This window comes from Nicotiana tabacum, chromosome 11 (assembly GCF_000715075.1).
Source record: "Nicotiana tabacum cultivar K326 chromosome 11, ASM71507v2, whole genome shotgun sequence".
NCBI classification, from domain to species: Eukaryota; Viridiplantae; Streptophyta; class Magnoliopsida; order Solanales; family Solanaceae; genus Nicotiana; species Nicotiana tabacum.
Window position 1 is genome coordinate 28,086,002 of NC_134090.1, and position 24,095 is coordinate 28,110,096.

At 38.5% G+C, this 24,095-nt stretch overlaps 1 protein-coding gene across 2 annotated transcripts in view; it reads right to left on the reverse strand.

The window, feature by feature from the left end:
* LOC107817063 (phosphatidylinositol 4-kinase beta 1) overlaps positions 1-24,095 on the reverse strand; it is a 37,906-nt gene that overhangs the window by 10,625 nt on the left and 3,186 nt on the right. For both annotated transcript variants that reach the window (XR_012696479.1, XM_075224948.1), the window contains exons 2-8: positions 8,795-8,983; positions 8,652-8,700; positions 5,549-5,681; positions 4,973-5,444; positions 3,921-4,001; positions 3,721-3,843; positions 698-767 (exon numbers count right to left, since the gene is read on the reverse strand). Coding sequence is in view for 1 of the 2 variants with exons in the window: in XM_075224948.1 (XP_075081049.1) it covers positions 698-767; positions 3,721-3,843; positions 3,921-4,001; positions 4,973-5,444; positions 5,549-5,681; positions 8,652-8,700; positions 8,795-8,983 (1,117 nt within the window). In the remaining variant the exon portion in view is untranslated. The remainder of the gene's footprint in view (positions 1-697; positions 768-3,720; positions 3,844-3,920; positions 4,002-4,972; positions 5,445-5,548; positions 5,682-8,651; positions 8,701-8,794; positions 8,984-24,095) is intronic.

Below are 24,095 nucleotides of genomic sequence, written 5' to 3' on the forward strand. Positions count from 1 at the left end.
TTTCTTTTACGAATTAGTTCTATTTATTACTAGATTAGTATATTTACTTTGCGCTGTTCTACATTTGTTTCCTGACCATATGTCAGAACTTTGCCTAAATATCCCTGAATGTTATTATTTCCAAATTGCTTATTTATTTGTTTTTTGGAAATTTCCTGCATCAAAATTTTACCTTTTAACTTTAAGGTCTTAGTGTTGAATATATTTCAGAGTAAAAATCCAAGAAATTTTGCTACAAAAATAATTCTGCATCCAAAAACAATTCACAATTCACTTTTTGAACAGAATCAAGTTGAAGACCCTATTCAAGTGCTGTAGCATGAAAAAACAAATACAAAAACTAATAAAGCAGAAATGAGTTACATGACAACTGGGCCCATCTGCTTTCTCATCTATAACTGTTCATGTACAGGGGAAGAGTTCTAGACCTCTAGTAAATTCAATTCAATAACTTAGTAATAACTCGGGGAACATTTATAATGAGCGCTCCCCTCTCCTAGTCATATAGTAGATCCTCACTCCTTAAATTTCCCCTTCTGCCAAAAGTTACATTGGGTTCATTCAGACGAAAAATTGAAGAAAAGAAGTCAAAGCTATCTAAAAAGGGTACCCCAAAATAAAATAAAATAAAAACAGATAACCTACAACGGAAACAAAAAATTACAAAAATGGAGGATCTTGAATCCAAGATACCTACCGTAGAAGTGGGAGATAAGTTGTACAGCAAGATGCTCCTGTCTGCAGTCATCACCACTCTTGACAATGAACTAAATGAAACCAGAATTTAAGCACGTCAGCTGCTACTTCAGAGAAAAACATAATTTGATATTGGGAAACAACTGTATTCGAAAAATATAATGAGAAACAATTGTGTATCCCCAAAAATATAGAATAAAAAAGAAGCAGCAAAAGATAATGGAGACAACTTTTTATAATCGTGAAAGTGCTTTAAATAATCAATTATCAACTTAATTAAGTCCCACTTTATCCCTATTGTTTCTGGTGACAAAAGGAATGAAAAAACTCAAAGAGATAAAGGACATATGGGAATCCAAAAAACTAGTGGCAGAATGCTTGAACATTTTGAGGTTCTCAACGGAGTTTGACTAGAGAGTTCAACCTAATCCCACGGGTTCCCTCCCCTACTCCTGAGTGAAAGCCCAAGGTACGTACTAGGAAACCTGACTTTACAGAATTATAGACTCAAAGAGCATAAGAAGTTTCGGACAAACTTGAGTAACATGTTGCTTCAGATTTCATGATTTATGCAGGGCACCAAAAACAAAAGAGCAAGGCTAAGACATTACTGGACTTCCTTGTTATACAAAAAAACTATCCCCTGGGGGTAGGTTAGTACTAATCAACAGTGTGTTAGATTACTTACCCCCACCCCCAAAAAAAAAAAAAAAAATACCATGCCTTTGTTCCCTCTGTCAATTCGGGTGGCAAAAAGGATGGATAAATTACGAAGAGATTTCTTATGGCAAGGAAACAGAGAACAAGACATTTAATTTGGTATAACGGGAAACTGTCTCCACTCAGACGAGGAGGTCTGGGTATCAAAGACTTGAGAGCTCAAAATACAGTTTGCAGCATAAATGGCTTTGGAGATTTAACAGTGAGGAGGCACCTTTAGGGGATTTATGGACGAAGGTTACTGTAACCAAATATGGGCTTCTCAACCCTTCGATTATGAAACAACCACAATTCCTAATACATGTGCTTCTGGAGACATATGAGCACACTCTGGGACTGTTTCCAAACCAAGACCTCAGTAGTTTTGGGAGATGGCAGGAAAACGAGATTCTGGCTAGATATTTGGCTCGACCAGTCACCCCTAAAGGATCAGTACCCAACTTTATACAATGTGGCACGAAATTGATAATGACTAGGCACAATATCAATGACTGAGAAATGGACAGCTTATGTTCATTGCTTCTCAGACCTCACAAGACCCCTCTCTCACTTTGCAGGACAGATATTATACAGTGGAAATGCAATGCTAAAGGAATGCTTATTGTCAAATCTAGCTACGAGCAGCTAAGGCCCACTGTTGCTCATAACTGGACTTGGAAATGCATCAGGAGAAACAAAGCACCACTGGAAATTGAACGTTTTCCCTGGTTCGTAACCAAGGAAGCCAGCCTTACGCATGAAAATCTTAGAAAAGGGAAATCAACATCTACAGCAGGTGCTGCCTTTGTCAGAAGCAAAATGAGGATGTCAATCATTTGTTTCTTCATTGCTCTTTCACCTCCCAGATCTGGATATTCTTTTTCAACATTCTGGGAGTTATTTGGACCATGCCAAAGACAACGAAGGAGCTATTACAATGCTGGCATTTCAAAAGATTGGGAAAGACAGGAAAACTTGAAAGATCAGTAATATGGTGGACTGCTTGGAAGGAAAGAAACGTAAGATTTTTCAAGGCAAATGGAATCTGTAGTTAGCATTAAGCATAGATGTATATCCTCACTTCTTTATTGGGTGCAACCTGGCTATCGCAAATGACATAGATGCCATGGACCCATGGTTAATTTTTTCAGTTCATTACAGTCAGTAATGCAACTTCCTCATGTATATATCTTACAGCACTTGTCACTGAATATCAATGAACTACATTTACCAATCAAAAAATCACTAGAAAGAGACAAAACATACTATGTGCTAAAGAAATGGACCTTAAACCTAACTCAAGAGGTGAGGATTGCCCAAGACCATAAGGAGACCAATACCCCCATCCCTCTACTGATGTGGGACTCAACAACCCCCCCCCCCCCAAAGCCTAGGATTGGGCCTCTGAACCGTGGACAATACAAGATGGATGAAGATGGTATAATTAAATTGAAAGCAACATCTCTTTCAGCATTTCCACAAAAAGGACCTAGGAAGATAGAAGTATTTCTTACGCATAGAGGTCGGGCAGTCCAAATCAGGAATTGCCATCTCATAGCGTAAGTATGCCCTAGACATTTATGAACCCGATATTAAACTTTCTACCATGACAAAGGAGCCCCTTAGTGATCTTGGAAGGTACAGGTGGCTGGTTGGTAAGTTGAACTATCTCACAGTTACTCGACCTGACATTGTCCTTCCTGTGAGTGTAGTAAATCACTTTATGGACTCTCTGTGTAATACTCATTAAGATGCAATTGTTCGTATTCTCTGATACATAAAATCAGCCCCCATGCAAAGGATTGCTTTTTGAGGATCGAGTCATTAGCAGATTGTTGGATGCAGACGTTGATTGGGTTGGCTCACCTTCTGATAGACGGTCTACATTTGTTTATTGTTTTGTGGTAGGAGGTAATTTGGTGTCTTGGGAAAGCAAGAAAAAAAAGTGGTTGCTCGATCTAGAGCAGAAGCTGAATATCGAGCAATGGTTGTGGCAACTTGCAAACCAATTTGGATTAAACACTAGCTCAAGAGGTGAGGATTGCACATGACCATATAGGGAGACCAATACCCCATCCCACTACCAAAGTGAGACTCAACACTACGTGTATAATATATGTTTATTTTTTACAAGGAATATGCTTATGATATATTTCATAAGAAGTTTTGTATGTGTATGTCTACATGACTACATGTCCTAATCATTGGAAGCAAATCCAACCTTTCTCTTTATACACAAGCAAGCATACATGGCATACTAATCTATCAAAAATCACAAAGACAATATCAAGGAGACAATATAAATATTCAGATGGTGGAACTCACAGATCTCAAGTCCCAGCCAGGTACTTTCCCATAAACGGAGCATTTGCGTATTCTTTCCTTCTTGACTTCCCAGAGTTCTCCAGAAAGTGCATCACTAACCTTGGGAAGACCACCATTTGTGACCTGTTATCGATAAGATTATCACGCAAATGTAATTATAGATTCTATAGCCGAGGAACAACATCCAACATCGTTTATACCTTTGGTTGCGCATCAGATGAATCCTGACCAGCCCCTTTCAAAGGGAGTCCAGGAGGTGCTTCTCCTTTTAATGCAGCTAACTGTAAAGAGAACCATGTTTGTGATTTCTTCATGTATGGAAAAGTATCAAGGGAACAAGTACGACTCTTGAATAAAAATCATGCAGCAGTGATAATGATAGAGAACCATCTCTCCCAAAAGGTGAACATACCAGAGAAACAATGGTAATCACCTTCAAAAGCAAATCCCCAAGAGGGAGTTGGAAACCATCACATGAACCTCAACAAGATGCCTAACAGATATTAGATTATGACCATCTAGATTTTGCTCGACAAGTAATAACAGTGCATCAACACCAAAGATCCGCTCATCCCAGCACTCAATGACACTAATCTCTCCACTAAAAACAGCATACAAGAGACGATGTCGAACTAATACTTTCAACACAAAAAGCTCCTCAATTTCATCAAAACTTCCTGTTTCAGTTCACACCAAAGCAGTTAAAAACTACCACAAATTTGCAATAATGGATCAAACTGCCGAGCTCAATGATTTTGGAGGTATGTTTCATTCATACCTAATAACTTCCAACAAGCACCATAGGATCCATTATCTTTCTGCACTAAACCTAGACTTCTAAAGCAAACGCAACTGCTTAGCAGCATGATCCTATTACCAAAATTGAGGCCAAATTCTGGAGTGGATGTTCCCCTCTCAATAGACAAAACAATTAAATGAAAGATGAATTCACCTAATACTCTATTTGAGAAAACTCAAAAATGTCCTGATGACTTAAACATACATCTTTGATGTCTTGACAGACAAATACTAAGGATATTTGGTCATATAGAGGCTAGACCAGGAGAATGATGAAAAGACAAATACTTTTCCAAATGAAAGAAGACATTCACTCATCTCACGAAGATCATATACTACACTTGATCTTAGCCAAAAGGCAGTACTGCATCTCACGAAGATCCAATAAGCATACAGAAACTTCACTTTAGGAGTGTAAAAGAATGTTTACATATGCAGCAGACATGAAGATTACCTTGACTTCCTCGATAGCTACTGTACTGGGAACCCTTCGATGCTCTTTCTTTCTTGGTGGATCTTGGTCCACTATATCCTCCATCCTAACACCAGGATCTACAGTCAAGATAACCCGTACCCATTCTGGATCAAAAGCATCTGACTTCAATGGAAGAGATGGGACCTCTCTACATTGACTACAACTTTCTGAAGCAGAACCAAGGCTGCAATGATCTATTGCAGACTCTGATTGCTTCTCCACCGAAAAATTCACTCGCACAAATTTCACTTTGGCATCCCATAATTGAGTCATTGCTTGGTCTATGGCCTGAGATGCAGACATTGACATCCTGTCAAAACCATTGTGGTACATATCTTGTCCTGTCCACAGAGGGTAAGCCCAAGGAGGAGGTTTTGGCAATAGAACATCTCCATTTGCCAGAGGGATCCCTCCCTTTGAGAGCTTTTGAGGATTGGATGTGTCTTTTGTACTTGCATGGAAGTGAAAAAGAAAGAACAAACATGAGGCAGTGGTAAACAGAAACCAGCCTGTTAAAAGTAAATGTGTCTTTGGGTCATAATTTCTTTAACTTACTTGGGGCTTTCACATTTTAAAACTTCAACGCATATCAAATAAGGAGCTTTTTCTCTTGAATTCAAGAGAACAGCTTCATCTTCAGGTATGTGAAGAACACGATACATTCCCTTTCCCATTGGAAAGCACACTCCTGTAGCATGTCGAAGATATTAAGACGACAATTGAACTAAAAGCTACAAAGGAAATATATTTTGATTTAACTAAGAGTTGCAAAGGGAATATATTTTGGGCAGAAATTTGCATGCGCGGGAATTGAAAATTAAAAGTAGGAAAACCATCATAGCCCACACAACATCAAATGACACAATCTTAATATACAAGACTTACTGCCAAATCAAAGACTTTGTCTATCTGTTTTATGTCTTCACTACCTGCTTTTCTTACCTGCACTTACTGATACATCCTCCATCTCAAAATACTTGATCAACTTTCATACTCAATCTGGATATCAAAGGAAGTTAACACAGGATATGGAGGTAGTTTATGGAGATCCATTAGGTCACTTTGGCCTGTTATGAAGAGTCATTCTTCTGTTAATGTACTAAATGGAAGCAAAACTTCCTTTCGGAACGCTAAATGGCTGGGAGCTGGTTGTTTAAAGGTGCTTTTCCCGGATATATATGGTTTGGTCGAACATCAACAAAAGACAGTAGCTGAAGCATGGACACCTCAAGGTTGGGATCTCATTTTTAGGAGAATGCTGAATGACTGGGAGGTGGCCAGGTTGACTGAGTTTTACAAGCAGCTGGAAGAATTCAAAGGATTACAAAATGGGGTGGACAACATTATGGTGGCAGGGACACAACAGAGGTATCTATAAGGTGAATACAGCATACAGGATTCTGAATCATCCTAATCAGCAGATTACTAATTGTCCATGGAAACATATCTTGAAAGCAAAGATCCCCTACAAGGTGGCTTGTTTTACTTGACTACTAGCAAAGGAGGCTGCTTGACTCAAGAAAATCTCAGGAGAAGAGGAATGCCACTTTGGTCAAGGTGCTTCCTATGTGGGGGGAAAGCTGAGACAGATAGCCATCTATTTGTACGCTGCAAGATAACAGACCAGTTATGGAAGATCTTTATTAATCTCAGAGGCATATCCAGGACAATTCCTAGCAAGATTACTGAAGTTCTTTTCAGTTGTGATGAAGCTGGAGAAAGAGATAAAGATAGATGGAGGATTGTCCCAGCTTGTATCTGGTGGACAATCTGGACAGAGAAATTCCAGATGTTTTGAGAACAGCAGCAACTCAGTGCATAAGATCAAACTAAATAGTGTTCTGCTTTTTTGTTTTTGGAGTAACAGGTTTACATAGAAGATACTGTATCAATCCTAGAAATTCTAGAATCTTGCTAGGAGTGCAGAACAATTTCTTCTCTCTTTTGCTCACTTGTAATTATGGTTTTCAGTACAACCTATGTACTGACTTCTTTAATATACACAAATGTTACCTTCTCCCAAAAAAAAGACAATAAACATAAATTAATCTTTTAACAGAAAGCTAATCAAGTCACCCATTTTAAAATAGATGTGTAGTTGCTTATTGCTATTATGTGACTCCGTATGAACAAACTGCCTTATTGCGCATGTTTTGACAATTTCACCATATGTGTACCTAACTCTGTTACTTAGAACCATTTAACTTACATTTCCTTGAACTCCAGACTGTTCAAAGGGTGATCTATGTCGGAAAGAATGATGTTTCAGACACTTAACACATTTCCTTTGAACAGAAGTAGTAGTACATTAGCAATGATTCTCGGACACGATGCAAGTTTAAAACACAAAAATGAGATTTCTCGAGCATCGTAGAAATCAACTTCTACTAATAGAGGAGGCAAAAAAAAAAGGAAATGGAAAAGGGCATCAAATACAAATAAGCAAGCTCTCAATCCTCGAAATTCTAGTGAATGACTTAGTTTCACCATCTTAACTTCACATTTGAGGAAGTGATAGGGAGCAAACACAAAACATACATATAAAAATAGGGACAGAATTGATCCCAGTCCAAGCACCTCCAGAAAAGCAGATAAAATACATCACTCTTAATCCAGCATAAGGAGATATAAAACAAGGCTACATATGTCTAAAATTACCATCATGAAAACTATAAGCATGTTAGTCGCAGTCATTCGGTGATTGGGTCAACAATTACGGTGATTGGTAAACACTCTACCCATGTTTGGTGCTCATGCAGACAGAACACTACCAAAAAGAGGTAGCTAACTTTCCTACCATGAAAACCTCTCATACATGATATAGCAAATGTTCAATCCCCAACCCCAAATTTCTTTGCTCTATGGCCTGCCACCATGTCTTAACTATGTTGTTTAAGGGGTAGACCCTAAACCTCACCATCCACTTTTGACCTTCAAGCTTGGACTGATTGACATTAAATCCTTGTTAGAATCAATATTTTAACTTAACTAATCTATGATTATGTGAAATTTTTAGTATAAGAAAAAGTTAAAACCCATTATTTTTATTCACATAATACCCACATCACGAAGACTGCCATTTTTACCTAAGTTGAGGGAATCTGTAATCACTTAAAATGCGTATAGAAGAGTTTAGATGTTGAAACGAGAATTGTACCCGGTATTTCTTTTATAAGGCCGAGTACCTGGTATTTATTACATAAAGAGAACAAATGATACACATACTCAACCGGTATGTCTTATACAAGGTCGAGTACCCGGTATGTATTACATAAGGAGAACTAATGATACACATACTCATTCACGGATGCAAAAACATTAGTGAGTACAAAGACATGGATATAATATAAAACTGAATCAACTACCCCTCATTGAATTCAATTCATTTCTGGTAGCAGAGTAAACTTGCAACGAGTTTTAATCTTTCAAATGGAAATGATGGTGCATTAAGAAAAGGCAACTTATAGACAGCTGCAGGAAGTATTCCTCAATTTTTTTAATGCCTTTAGGAGGAAATCCATCTCCAGAACCTCTCAAAAGTCTATAAGAAGAACTGAGATCATGACAGAATAAATCAACAACAGAACATATTCATTGTACCCTATATAAGGAAATGCATAAAGTTGATTCATGCATTAAATTTTCAATACACGTGTACCTCCACTGTTTTGAGCATCAGCTAGATGTGCATTGATCTCCGCTAGAGACTAGAAGAACAAAGGTGAATGTCAGTGAGGGAAAACTGTTAACAAAGGTATCACACCAAAGGAAAAGTATAGAGCAAGTTAAAACTAGAACCACCTCACAAAGAGCACTTTTGCGATCCTCAACTGGGAACACGTCTACTAATCCATAGGAAGTATCGCACAGTGACTGCACAAAATCAAGTGACTGGTGGTATGCCCCTTTCCGAAATTGTGATACCCCATTATCTGGAAGTGGAGGTTTTGCATTTAACCTCTCGTGCTGCTTTGGGGAGCCAGGACGTTTCTGCAGAATGAACATTACTCACGAATTAATTACAATTACCATCATACCATATATATCTTTTTTATTTCTAAGGTACCACCATACTATATGTATCAACTCCTCAATTACGACTCTAATTTCTGCAAGATTGCAGCGGAGGCTGGTGTAAAGAGCCCAACATGAAATATATGCTAATCCATAATCTCAGAAACACTACATCACATTTCCATCATATCACTATAACTCATCCATTGTAGATTTATTGCAACTAAAGAGCCTTGGCATTCACCATTGATGCGTGTAAGGTCATGACTGAATAATTAAGATTCTGAAAAATCTAACCCACCTACTGAAAAAAATTTCTCTCTCTACTTTCTTGAGCTCTCAGGCACACTCCCCGAGGAGTCTGAGAACAAGGAATCTTGAGAATCCATAAACACCATTAGCATGTTTACTCAATTCCGACCACCCCTCTGAAAACAGCTCCGTCAAACAACCTCTCACGCGCCGCCACGCGTGGCACTTTCCGGCGAGCCAAACACCACGCGCCGGCGCGTGAGCTCAATCCCGGCCACTTTTCAAAATTTTCGTTTTGGACAGCACGCTCGCTGGGAAATTCCGAGCACATCCATACAATTTTTTCTGAATTCCGATAACTTTTATTTTTTCCGGTGGCGGGGAATCCTTCTCTGTCCAGAATTCTGGTTTCTGTTCTTCTTTTTTTTCAAGCTTTCTAGCTCACTGTGATAACTTCCAAACAACCCCTAAAATTCCATAACCTGTACAGCTGATTTGTACAATATGGGAGACAACAGGATATACTTCAACGCAGGATTCAAATCTTTTGACATCACCAGATGGAACTCCAACAAAGACACTTGGTTTGAATGGGTGGAGAGAAGCCGCAACATGATGAGAAGATCATCCATGGGTAGAAAGGCAATGGAATGGATATGCTTTGCACTTAAAGAAGCGTCGACAGATCAAAACAATCTAGTGAAGAGATGGAAGTACAAGGAGCAAATGACAGAACATTTTTGTATTAGGAAATTTAACACCCATGGAAGATATATGAGTATTCTGTCGCTGAAGAGAAGGGAGGACAGTGATTATAATCCCAGAGTTAACTTTGAATTCTGGCTGGAAAGACATAGCAGCTAAGATAGAGAGATTCATATATCAGACCACCAAGTTGAATCCCATAGTACCACCCAGAAACACTGTGGACAATTTCCCTTATGCCCAAGCAGTTAAGGAGAGTAAATGGCAATCCAATACTCTTCGAGAGGCAAGGGTCAGCACGAACAATGGCGATATCTCTGTTTTGGAACCTACTGGAGGAGAGGACACAGGCCTACTAAAAAGATGCATTATCGGGTCTTTAGGGAAAGAAATCAATGAGAGACCCACTTTAGCAGATATAAGGCGATGGGCTAGTGCTTCATGAAACAAAGCATACGGAGTAAACATATATGAAATGACAGAAAACATGTTTCTTTTTGAATTTTCAAACAGATTCATGGCAGAGCAGATTATGCAAGGAGAATGGAGATGGAAAAAATTCAAGCTTCATCTGGATTGGTGGAATAATACTGCCGGTTGCATTCCAAACTCACAAATTGAGGAAACATGCTGGATTAGAGCCATGGGGATTCCTTTACATCTATGGTCACAAAAGATCTTCAAAGAAATAGGAGATCTCTATGGGGGTTGGTTAGCTACAGAAGAAGAAACTGATCTCAAAAACCATCTTAAGTGGGCAAGAATCAAAATTGCTGGTGATGGCAGAAAGACTCCCAATGAGGTGGGGATTGTAAGAGACGGTACCAAATTTTTCATCCCAATCTGGGCTGAAAGAAAGACACGGTATGAGCTAAACACTGGTAAAGGAAAGGCAAGTGGACAATTTACACAAGGTTCAACTTCGATGAATCAAAGCAGTAAAGTGTCAAAAGTCAAGCTGAAATCCTATGACCCCGATATGGCTGCACAAGTCATTTTTAATGACCTCTCGTGTGAGATCTCTGATGATACTGGGCTGAAGCCTTATATCGAGGAAATGGGAGGACCTTCTCACTCGGGGGCAAAAGAGTCATCTCCAGGGGATCAAACCTTTAATGTGAATCTTGAAGGTATGCAAAAGGAAACAATTACCAGTTGCAGTCAGCCAGAAGGTGGAGCAGATTTAGCAAGATTGGAACAGAAGGAAGGGGAGCAAAGCATAAACTCAAAGAAGGGGAATGATCACGTGGGAAGTACTTTGGAACATCTAAAGCAATTTAGCTCTATTCAAGAGTGGGAAATCGAGGAGGTGAATCCTTTAGCAGTTCAACAACACAATCCATTATTGGATAAAGACATGGATGCAACAATATGGGTCCATCAAAATATGATCAAATTGGGGAAAATGTTTGGAGTAGATTTCCAAGGACATGAAGAAGAAGCACTGGAATTGTTAATGCAAATTGGCAGCTGCAGACAGGTAAGAAGGGTGGAGACAGAGTTGGAGGTGAAGAAACAAAGATTCAAAGGATCACTGGAATTAAAAGGTTTAACTTCTTTCGATGTCAAATTCAAGAGTGACGGGAAAAGGAGTAGGGGAAGAGATCTATCAATCATTTCTATATGATGATCAAAGTAATTTCCTGGAATGTAAGGGGTTTAAACGATAAGAAGAAAAGGGAGATAATAAAAAGTCAAGTGCAGAATTGGAGGGCAGACATTATTTGCATGCAAGAAACAAAAGTCGAGGGGGATATCGAGGAAATAGTCAGGCAAATATGGGGTGGTAGATGGGTGAGGTATGCAAGTTTAGAAGCTAGCGGCATGAGAGGGGGGATTTTGTTGTTATGGGATTGCAGAGTATGGAAAGGGGAGGTGTTACAGACTGGTGCATACACTTTGACGTGCAAGTTTGACGCTCTTCTACAGAATTTTCAATGTCACATAACAAGAGTGTATGCTCCAAATTGTAGAAAAGAAAGGAAAAAAGTATGGAGTGAAATTGGTGCAGTGAGGGGATTGATGGAAGGTCCTTGGGCGGTTTGTGGCGATTTTAACGTTACAAGGTACCCTTCTGAAAAACGGGAATGTTCAAGGAGGTCCAGAGCGATGGTGGAGTTTTCGGATTTATAGAAGATATGGAGTTGATAGATCTTCGACTTGAAGGAGGAAACTATACTTGGTTCAAAGGGGACAATCATACAGCGGCTTCAAGAATTGATAGATTTCTCATTTCAGAAGAATGGGATGTAAGGTTCAGAAACATCAAGCAAACTATCCAACAAAGGCTGATCTCGGACCATTCACCTGTGGCTCTAGACTGTGGTGCGTGGGAACAAGCTAAATCATACTTTAAGTTTGAAAATTGGTGGCTGAATGTGGAAGGTTTTGAGGACAGAATTAGAGAGTGGTGGGGATCTTTTGAATTCTCAGGAAGACCTGATTACATTTTAGCTTGCAAGTTAAAAGCTCTCAAGGGCAAGCTAAAAGGATGGAGCAGAAGTTACGAAGGCAATTTGGGACTGCAGAAATCAAAATTGCTAAGTCAACTAGCAGATTTTGAGACAACGCAACAACTAAGAGCGTTGACAGAGGAGGAATCAGTCAAGAAAGCAACCACTCTAATGGAGATTGAGGTGCAACTCAAGAATGAAGAATTTGCATGGAGACAAAAATCAAGAGCTTTGTGGCTCAAAGAAGGGGATAGGAATACAAAATTTTTCCATCGGACTGCAAATGCACGCAAGAGAAACAACAACATTGACCAAATAATAATTCGACAGGAAGTAATCGAGGATCCAGAAAGAATAGAGAACGAGATCATTGAATTCTACAAGGAGCTATACACAGAACCTGAACAATGGAGACCAACAGTCAATTTCGAAAATAGTTCAAGCATTTCTGAATCGGAAAGGGGGTATTTACAGAGTAACTTTGAGGAACAAGAAGTGTTGAGCAGTCTGAAGATGTGTGCAAGTGACAAGGCTCCAGGTCCAGATGGATACACAATGGGTTTTTTCAGAAAGTGTTGGGACATTTTGAAGGAAGATATCATGGCGGCTTTTAACAACTTCCATTCACAGGAGATGTTTGAGAAAAGCTTCAATGCAACATATATAGCTTTGATTCCAAAGAAGACAGGTGCGAAAGAATTGAGAGATTTCAGACCGATCAGTCTGATAGGGAGCTTCTACAAACTGCTCTCAAAAGTTTTGACTGAAAGACTTAAGAGGGTGGTAGGGAAAATAGTCGATGCTCAACAAATGGCGTTCATCAAAGGAAGACAAATAATTGATGCAGTGATGATTGCTAATGAAGCTGTGGACTCAAGAATAAAAAAGAAAGAACCTGGAATCTTATGCAAATTGGATATCGAGAAGGCCTATGATCATGTGAACTGGAGCTTCCTACTAAGAATGTTAGAACAAATGGGTTTTGGGCAAAAATGGATTAGATGGATGAAATTTTGCATATCTACTGTGAAATTCTCCATTCTTATAAATGGATGTCCTAAAGGTTATTTTCATTCACACAGAGGTCTCAGACAAGGTGATCCCTTATCTCCCTTTCTATTCATCATAGCCATGGAAGGATTGAACAACATGATCAAAACGGCTAAAGTCAGTGGATGGGTTAAAGGCTTTGAGGTAAATAGGAGTGGGGCTAACAATCTAGAGATCACACATCTCCAATATGCTGATGATACTCTAGTCTTCTGTGATGCTGAAAAAGACCAACTTAGATTCTTAAGGATCATTTTGGTTTTATTTGAGGGAGTATCAGGATTACACATTAACTGGAGAAAGAGCAATATTTTTCCCATTAATGAAGTTAACAACATGGGGCAATTGACTCAGATATTGGGAGGAGAAGTTGGGTCCCTACCAACTGTTTACCTTGGGATGCCTCTTGGTGCAAGATCCAAATCAAAAGAAATCTGGAATTCAGTCATAGAAAAGTGTGAGAAGAAGTTGTCAAGATGGAAATCGCAGTACCTATCATTGGGGGGTAGGCTAGTTCTAATCAACTCAGTATTAGACTCTCTACCTACTTACATGATGTCTTTGTTCCCAATTCCAGCAGGCATTTTACAGAGATTGGACAAACTCCGAAGAACATTCCTCTGGCAAGGCAATAAGGAGAAAAAGGTCTTCCATTTAGTCAATTGGAAGACGCTAACAATGGATAAAAAACAAGGTGGATTGGGGATAAGGAATTTGAAGAACCAAAGCAAGGCTCTTAGAATTAAATGGTTATGGAAGTACTCTAAAGAACCCCAATCTTTATGGGCCAAAGTGATCAAAGCAAAGTATGGTGAAGAAAACAACTGGGTGTCAAAAAAAGTCAAAACATCATATGGAGTAAGTGTGTGGAAATCCATCAGAGAACTTTGGCCAATAATGAAGAATCACTCCTCCATAGGAGTGAACAACGGAAGGAACACATCATTTTGGAATGATAACTGGTTAGGAATTGGAAGCTTAAAGGAAAGATACCCAAATATGTTCGGTTTAGCACAAAACCAGCATAAGACAGTAGCTGATATGAGGAGTTGTCAAGGATGGGAAATAGCTCTAAGAAGACAGCTGAATGACTGGGAGATAACAAGATTAACTGACCTCTACAAAGAGCTGGAAGCATTTACAGGACTACAGGAAGGGTTGGATTTAATATGGTGGAAGAGGCACAACAGAAGGGTTTACCGAGTGAAGGATGCATATAAGATTTTGAATCATGATAATCAACAGGTAGACACATGGCCTTGGAAACATATATGGAAAACAAAGATTTCATACAAGGTAGCCTGCTTCACTTGGCTACTAGCAAAGGAGGCGGTTTTAACCCAGGATAATCTCATAAAAAGGGGAATTTCTCTGTGTTCAAGATGTTTTCTGTGTGGGGAGAATGCAGAAACTGTCAACCATTTGTTTCTACATTGCAAGATTACAGACCAACTATGGAAAATCTTTATTAGTCTCAGGGGTATTTCATGGTCAATGCCATACAGGATTAAAGATGTCATTTATAGCTGGGAAGAAGCTGGAGCTGAAGCAACTAGCAGAGATAGATGGAGGACTGTTCCGGCATGTATTTGGTGGACAGTCTGGAGGGAAAGGAACATTAGATGTTTTGAAGACAGAAGCAATTCACTGCAGAAGATCAAACTCAATTGTATTCTTCTATTTTGTTTTTGGTGCAAACAGATGTACACAGAAGATACATTGACAATCATAGACATACTAGGATCATGTTAGGTCTCAAATTAGAATATCTATAAATTCTCTCAATGTAAATTTGGTTTTCAGTGCAACCTATGTACTGATTTTTATAATATATACAATAGTTACCAATTCAAAAAAAAAAAAAAAAAAATCTAACCCACCTTTCTCAGAGTGTTAACACCCCTTCTACCTTATTTGTCCGAATGCACACAAGTACCACATATTATGAAGAATGCAGCAAACTGAAACCCAAACTAAGGCACAAAAATATCATACTAAACTGATTAATGGATCTCACAAGGAGGAAGACTTTCATTAGCAGTCTTGGTTTTGAGGAGAAGATGATGAAGAGGTGGATATAGCTCCTTTGGCTCTCATGTGGGTACTTTGGAGAGAGAAGAATAAGAGACCTTACAAAGGGGTAGAACATGAAATTCAAGTTCGGTGAATTTCTGGTGCACCCACGACTCACGAGATCCTATTGGTGTAGATAGTTGAACTCCATTTATAGAGAACCAAATTATTTTGTCGATCTTCAACTGTTTTATATTATAGTCGTGTATTGATATTTCCTCAAAACATCAATCAAAATTATTAATTTATCAGAAAACTCTTAAAAACTAGATGTCAAAAAACAGTTTTTTTAATGCTGAAGAAGAGTCTCACAGGATACAACCTGAACTCGTCTGGCAGTTCAGGATAGAGGAGTCTCAAATGTTGTAGAAGCTAAATTCTACCTCAAGGAGCTTATCAAAGGAGAAGCCAACTTAAAAAACAGAGTTGGAAGAAAACTGGAAAGAGGTGCAAGAACTAAAGAACTTTCTTGGATACATAAATGTGATTCCTTTAGTTAAAATGGGGTGACAGGAAATATCTCGATGCCTTTGGTTAAAAGATTATCATATGCAATGGAAGATGTGCATAAAAGATGCAACAATATAGATAAGATGAACTTGTATGTGAAAACAATTGCGAAGACAGAAGCTTTTAGAAGATTCTAAGGTTCTACAACTGTATTCCAAGAGACTGAAAATCAAAGACAAACTTCAAAAATGAGGATTTACAGGAGGAAAAAGAGTGGCTACAAAGAAGAAGGATTACGATGGGAAAAGGAAATACAACTAATTGATTTACCATAACCAAAAAAAGGTTGAACTGTAGTTTCTTTTCTCTTAGAAGGTAATAATTGTGCTAAAAGAGCACTAAGGAACGCTGCAAAAGTATTTACATCGGAAGACCAGAAAGCAAGAAAAACAAAGTCTATGTCCCTGTCCTATTCCTGTAGGACAAAAATGTCAAATTGCAGTTAAGCAGACAATATCTTGATCGGTTTCACAAGGTTGAATCTTTTCAAAGGAGCTTCAGTGCATCATATATTGCATTGATCCTCAAAATGTTGTGTACAGATGCACTGTGAGATTTCAAAACCATAAGCCTCCCTGGTAGCATATTCAAAGTTATAACCAAGGTACTCACATAATTTAAAACAATTATAAGTAAGAAAATTGGAAATTTATCAGTAAACTGGTGTTAGATGCAGAAAATGCTTTTATTTATGGCAGGCAAACCACTTATGCTTGGTTCAATGCAAATGAATGCACATGACGATGAGGCAAGATAAACCTAGTTTACTAAGTAAACTGACATTGAAAAAGCATATGAATGAGTTAATCGGGAAAGTCAACTCTGTAAAGGTATAGGTTTTGGATAGATGTGTGTCATTTGCATCAATTTGTGCATCTCTGGAGTCGAGTTCTAACTACTGAGTAATGCTGCACTGAAGGATTTTCTTCATCTCAAGGGGGTTAAGGCAACTTTGTAATTGAGGGTTTGAGTAGGATGCTGAAATAACAATGGAGAAGAACTGGACAGCAAGGTTTCAGCATTGGAAAATGGAAAGAACTTTGCTGCCAGAGAAGAAAAACAAACTGAAATTTTAGCTTATTTTGAGGTCCAATCTGAACTACACATTATAAAGTTCAAAAACACAAATTTCAATTACTTATCAAAAAAAGTTCAAAATATACAAGTCCATGACAAGAATCTCGGGATGCTGAACTGAAGGGAAGTCCCTTCTGCGTACATAGGCTTCCCTCTTTGGGGCTTCACACAAATCTCTTTTGACATTGCAAAGGATTATTGAGACGTTTTAAGACGCCTGACCAATTAGAAAAGACTATATATCATTAGGTGGAAGATTGACTCTCATCAATATGGTGCTTAACAAAAAATCAACTTATGGTATGTCACTATTTCCGATCCTAACAAAGTCTTGAAAAGATGGACTGAGAAATTTCAGGACAAAAAGAATAAGATTTTATCACTTGGTTAAATGGGACAAGGTAATCAAAGGAAAAAAGAATGGATGATCGGGGATAGAACATTTTGAAATTATCGAGTGAAATTCTACTATTCAAGTGGTTGAGGAGATGGTTTCAAGAACCAAATGTGCTCCAAAACAAAAGTGGACGAACTGTGAACTGTGAAGTCCTGTTATAATCCTATGTCTATTTTTTATAGCACTATCACATAGTGGCCTTTGAAGATTCAGAAAGCAAAATTCTCAGTGTCGCCTTCTTCTATTGGATTGCAACATATGAAGCCTGTCTGATTTGGTTTAACCTGCAGAGGAAGGGTATGGTGAACTGCAGCAAGTGTTATACATATGAAATGGATATTGAAGACATGGATAATCAGTTTTTGCCGTTGTCTGCAGTCAGCAGTTGGAAAGCTTGTCTCAATACCTTTTTGTGTTATGGTAACTACTGTTACACTCACAGATATTCTTTTGGACGGGATAGCGAGGAAAATGATCAGAGAAAGAATAAGGATATGGAACAGTGTACCAGCATATACGTATAGCTTGTGTAGGAGGCTGGAAGGAAAGGAACCTAAGATGATTCGAAGACGAAATTGAAGTTGTGCATGGACTAAAATTCAGGTACTTATATCTTTTTCATTTTTTGGTTTAACATGAAAATGTGTATGACATAGTACATTTACTTAACTTCCTCAGTTTCCTAAAGGTTAAAAGGGAACTATATTTTTTACTACTTTTTGATAAACCAAATAATTTTCATTAATATCACACCAAGTCTGTATTACAAAAATTACACATACAGTGAATAGCTAGCTTATCCACAGTCCTCCCCCAAACTATTCCAATTACTACACACACAAAAAAAATGGTTATTTTCACTTTACACCAAAAGAGTCGATGAAATAGCAAGATTTTTTAATTCTATTTACAGCTTTTATCTGGAACATTCTCCTATTCTTCCATTCCAAATTAGCCAGAAGATGCACAATGGTATAGTCCTCCACGCTAACTTCCTTTTCTACCAACCCTCTGAAATCTCCAACTTGTAATTCCCTCCTCCACAGTTCTTAGCAACACCCATGAAATATTAAACATTGAAAAAGAAGATCCCGAAGGTGAGCCACAAAACCAGCAACAAAAGATGATTTATGTCTTCTCCAGACTTATTTATTCCTCTTCCTCCTGTTAATTTGCTAAATGTTGTGTCCTTCACTGAATAAAGTAGACCTAAAAACTTAGGGCCGCTTTCATATCATAACTCTCTCACCACCTCTCTCTCTCTCTCTACACACACACACACACACACACTCTTTCTAATGATTGCATCACAGTATGATCATGAAAAATGACTGCTTCTGTTAATCAACTTTCTCATCACTCTGTAGATTCAGTTAAAAACTAGCCGTCCTCATTTCCCATTGTTTTACACCAGTTCTTGATTGACCAAAATCGTGGCGTTTAGTTAACAAGATCTGACATGGAACAGCATATCCCTCCAATCATAAAAACATCAACAGATATATGCAGTTTGGGAAGTAATGGTCTACATGTCGGAATTAATAGCAGCAGAGTACAAGGCATTATATCAAAATAATAATTTGTGAATAACACTAAAATGAAGTGTTTTCTACTCCAAGGCTGCAGGGGTGACTACACTCTGCAGGTGGGCATCACTATTTATCATGTCAAGGCAGAATTACTGTTCATTTTTAAGGTGATAAAAGAGATTCAATGAAAACCCATAAAAAGAATTCGAGAAAAAACAGGCATACATTCTCGAGATAGAGAATTAGTATGTGTTTGGGTCAAGGGGAAGATTTACATCTTTTAGTTTCAACCTAATTTATACTCCCTCCGTTTCAATTTATGCGAAACTATTTGATTGGGCACAGAGTTTAAGAAAAAAGAGAAGACGTTTGAACTTGTAGCGTAAAATGAGGCACATATATTTTGTGTGGCCAGGTAAATTGTTTCCAAATATGGAAAAAGGTCATTCAAGGCATCTAAAAAGTTATAAAAAGGGACTCGCCTTCACCATGCTCTCAGCTCACGTTAGCTAAACGTGCGCTGAGTGTGGCTGCCATGGCTAGGGTGTGAGGTAGAGGAAGAGGAAGACCAAGGAAGGTTCCTAAGACACCGATCTCTAACATTAGAAGCTCAGTTAGTAACAAATCGAAGGCCGGACAGGACATGCAGACACTGGAGCAACACGACGGAGGTGAAAAAGGAAAGGGTGAAATCGATCCATCAAATAGCTCAGAGATAAGTAGAAAGCTGGCTCTAAGCACTTCAATTCAAGCTAAGCAAAGTGAGATGAAAGATACTACTGGAATTGAAGGTAGCTCCAATGGAACAGTAATAGAGGTGGCGATGCAGGTCAATCCAAGCAAGGAGACTGCAATTGAACAAAGAGAGGAAGCTAATGGAACCAGAGATGAAGTGAATTCAGTGGCTAACGATATGAACCCTACAGATCGACGACTGGAGCACAAAATGTGGTCAAATCCGTTTCAACAAAATCAAGTTGCTACTCATGGAATGGCTCTGAAATATGTACCTCCTCAGATTATAGATGGGCAAATTGTGGTACAACTTGAGATGCAAGATGTGAAGGAAGCAGAAGAGAGGTGGAGTGCGGCGATGATTGCTTATATTGTGGGTGAAAATCCAGGATATAATGCTATGGGAAGGTATATTGCTCAACACTGGCTTGATATTGCAGAACCAGATTTGTTCCTTCATGAAGATGGCTATTATGTGATAAAGTTTCAAAGTATATCTGATATGCATAGAATTTTCTATGTTGGTCCTCATACTATACGAAATAGGCCAATAATTCTCAAGCCTTGGTCTCCAGATTTTGACATTAGCAAGGAATTCTTAACTGATATTCCTCTATGGGTGATTTTTCCAAAATTGCCAATGAGTTGTTGGGGAAATGAAGCTTTAAGTAAAATTGCTAGTGCTATTGGGGAAACCTTTGTTTACTGATGAGTGTACCACTAAGCAAACAAGAATCTCTTATGCAAGGATGCTTATTGAAGTGAATGTGACTAAAACTTTGCCTACGGAGATTATGGTGATGGATCCTAGAGGAAGAAGGTTTCGACAGGATATAATCTATGAATGGAAGCCAGTGTATTGTGACAAATGCCAAGTTATTGGGCATATATGTCATACTCATCAAGGACCTAAAGAACAAAAGGAGATACAACCAAAAAGAAGAAGAGAGGCAAAGAAAGTTACCTATGAGTGGAGAACCAAAGGGCCTGTTACGAATGATGTAAGGAATATAGAACAGGTACAGGCAAGACCAGCTTATATAGAGGTGCCTAAGACAAATGGAGTGACAGATAGACCAACAGAAATTGACAAGGAAGGATCCCAGCAATGTTTACCAAAGCAAATGCAGCAAGCAAGACAATATCAGTCAATTGGGGATAAAGGGAGCACTAGCACAGAGACAGTGGATAAGGGGAAGAACCAAGCCTTGGATTTTAGTCTTGAAAACTTTCCTAAGTTAACTCCACAACCTAGTAGAAGCAGCGCAAAAAGAGGAACAGCAAGTACAAGTGGAAGCTCTACCTTACCTGATGATAGAGGTGGGGGATCTAAAACTCAATAAATGAAGTGGATAATCTGGAATATTAGGGGTATCAATAAATGGTATAAGAGGAAGGAGCTGAAGAATTATCTGAAAACTAAAAATATTAAACTGGCAGGGATCATTGAAACAAGAGTTAAGGAGAATAAGGCTAGAGAAGTTAGCCATCACATAGCACCTGGATGGGAGATGATTAATAACTACAATACTGCAATAAATGGTAGAATATGGGTTCTATGGGATTCTAACTACTATACAGTGAAGCTGATTAAAGCAGAAGTACAGGTTGTTCACTGTACTGTCACAAATGCTAGGAATGATGAAGAATATGCAATTTCTATAGTCTATGGGTATAATAGAGTTGAAAAAAGGAGGCAGTTATGGGATAATCTAAAACAGATAGATCAAATGACAACCATTCCTTGGATAATTGGGGGAGACTTTAATGTTGTTCTGCAATTGCAAGATAGGAAGCATGGAAATCCAGTTACTAAAGCTGAAACTCAAGACTTCAGCAATTGTATTCAAGAGTTAAAGCTGAATGAACTGAACTGGGAAGGTGATTATTATACTTGGTCTAACAAGCAGGATGGTGGAGACAGAATATGGAGCAGAATAGATAGGGCCTTTGGGAACTATGAATGGATAATGCAATGAGGGCATATAGCAACTGTGTATGAGCTACCATTTATATCTGATCATGCTCCTATGAGTTTGACATTTAATGAGATATAGAGAAACGGGAAAATTCCTTTTAAATTTTTTAATGTTTGGGCTGATCATGAGAGATTTATGTATGAAGTACAACAGATCTGGAATCAGAAGTTTCACAGGCAGAAAATGCAGAATGTGTGGATGAAACTCAAAGCATTGAGGATAGTATTGAAGAAACTTAATGTAGAGAAATTCAAGTTTATTAAAAAGAAGATAGAGCTTGGCAGAATTGAGCTGGAACATGTGCAGAAAATCATAGATGCTGATAGCAATTATGATATGTTAATGAAAGAGAAGGAGTTGATACAGAATTTGGAGAAATGGAGTATGATTGAAGAAGGAGCTTTGAAACAAAAAGCCAGGGCAAAATGGATTCAATTGGGTGACTCTAATACTAGATATTTCTCTGATGTGATGACAGAAAGGAGCCAAAGAAAGCAAATTGTAGAGTTGCAAGCTATTAGTGGCAATAGGATAACTGATACAGAAAGTATCCAAAGGGAGATAGTTGACTTCTATAAGTCACTGATAGGAACTGCTTCCCAAACACTTTTTGCTATAGATAAAATGGTTATGTGTAATGGAGCTAAACTCACCCAACAGCAAAGAATTGAGTTATGCAGAGATGTGACTACAGAAGAAATCTATGAAGGATTGTGCTCTATTGGTGATGATAAAGCACCTGGTGTGGATGCCTACAATGCATTTTTCTTCAAGAAAGCTTGGCCTACTGTTAAAGATGAAGTCATGGAAGCTGCTATGGATTTCTTCAAGTCTGGAAAGCTATATAGAGCCATAAACTGTACAGCTATAACTTTGGAGCCCAAGGTGTCTAAGCCTAAAACTGTTAAAGAATTCAGCCCTATAGCCTGTTGCACTGTCCTATATAAACTGATATCCAAGGTCCTAGCAGCAAGGATACAGGGTGTTATTGGTACAGTGATCAATGAAGCTCAAGCAGGATTCATACCTGGGAGGAAGATAGCAGACAATATCATATTGGCACATGAACTGGTGAACGCTTATACTAGGAAAAACGTATCTACTAGATGTATGATTAAGATAGATCTTCAAAAAGCATATGATTCTGTGGAGTGGCATTACATGAAGCAAGTGATGGAAGAACTAGGATTTCCCCAGCTGTTCATATCCTGGGTTATGGAGTGTGTCCAGACAGTTAACTACTCAATTGCAGTCAATGGTGAGCCAACAAAACCTTTTAATGCTGCAAAATGACTGAGACAGGGTGACACTATGTCACCTTACTTATTTGCCATTGCAACGGAGTACCTAAGCAGGAATCTGGCTAGTTTAAAGGAGGAGAAAGAGTTCAAATATCATCCTAGGTGTGCAAAGCTTGGGATCACTCCCCTAAGCTTTACAGATGACTTGCTACTATTTGCAAGAGGTGATTTGAAGACAGTGACAGCAATCCAACAGAAGTTCAATCAGTTCACTCAAGTCTCAGGTTTACAAGCAAATCTTAGTAAAAGTGAAGCTTATTTTGGAGGTGTTCCTGTGATAGAAAGGTAGCAAATCCTGCAGATGCTGGGACTTGCAAATGGTGAACTACCTTTCAAGTATCTAGGAGTTCCCTTATCCACAAAGAAAGGGAGCTTAATGCAATGGCAACCTCTTATTGATAAAATGATTAAGAGGATTACTTCTTGGGCTGCTAAGACTCTATCATATGCAGGGAAAGTCCAGTTAGTAGTGTACTGTTTGGGATTCAGGCTTTTTGGGCACAACTGTTTATCCTGCCAACAAAGGTGATTAAATTGGTAGAGGGGATATGCAGGTCTTATGTCTGGTCTGGGGCAAATGAGATCACAAAGAAGGCTTTGATAGCCTGGGATAGAGTTTGTTTACCCAAGGCAGGAGGTGGACTTAATATAGTTAATATGAAATTGTGGAAAAAGGCAACTATTGCCAAAACCTGCTGGGATCTAGCTCATAAACAAGACAAGTTGTGGATCCGCTGGATTCATACTTACTATATCAAGAATCAGCAAATGAGTACAATGTCAATACCGCAGCAAGCATGTTGGATGGTAAGGAAAGTAATTGAGGCACATAGTGTACGGGAAGCTAGGCAGTTTTTACCAAACCAGAAAAAAAGCATGATCAGACAAATATACCTTCATTTGCTTGGTGACTACAGAAGGATGGAATAGAAGTCATTGATGTTTCACAATGCAGCAAGGCCAAAGGCAAAGTTTATAATGTGGCTCATGATACAGGGAAGATTGATGACATGTGACAGGCTAGCAA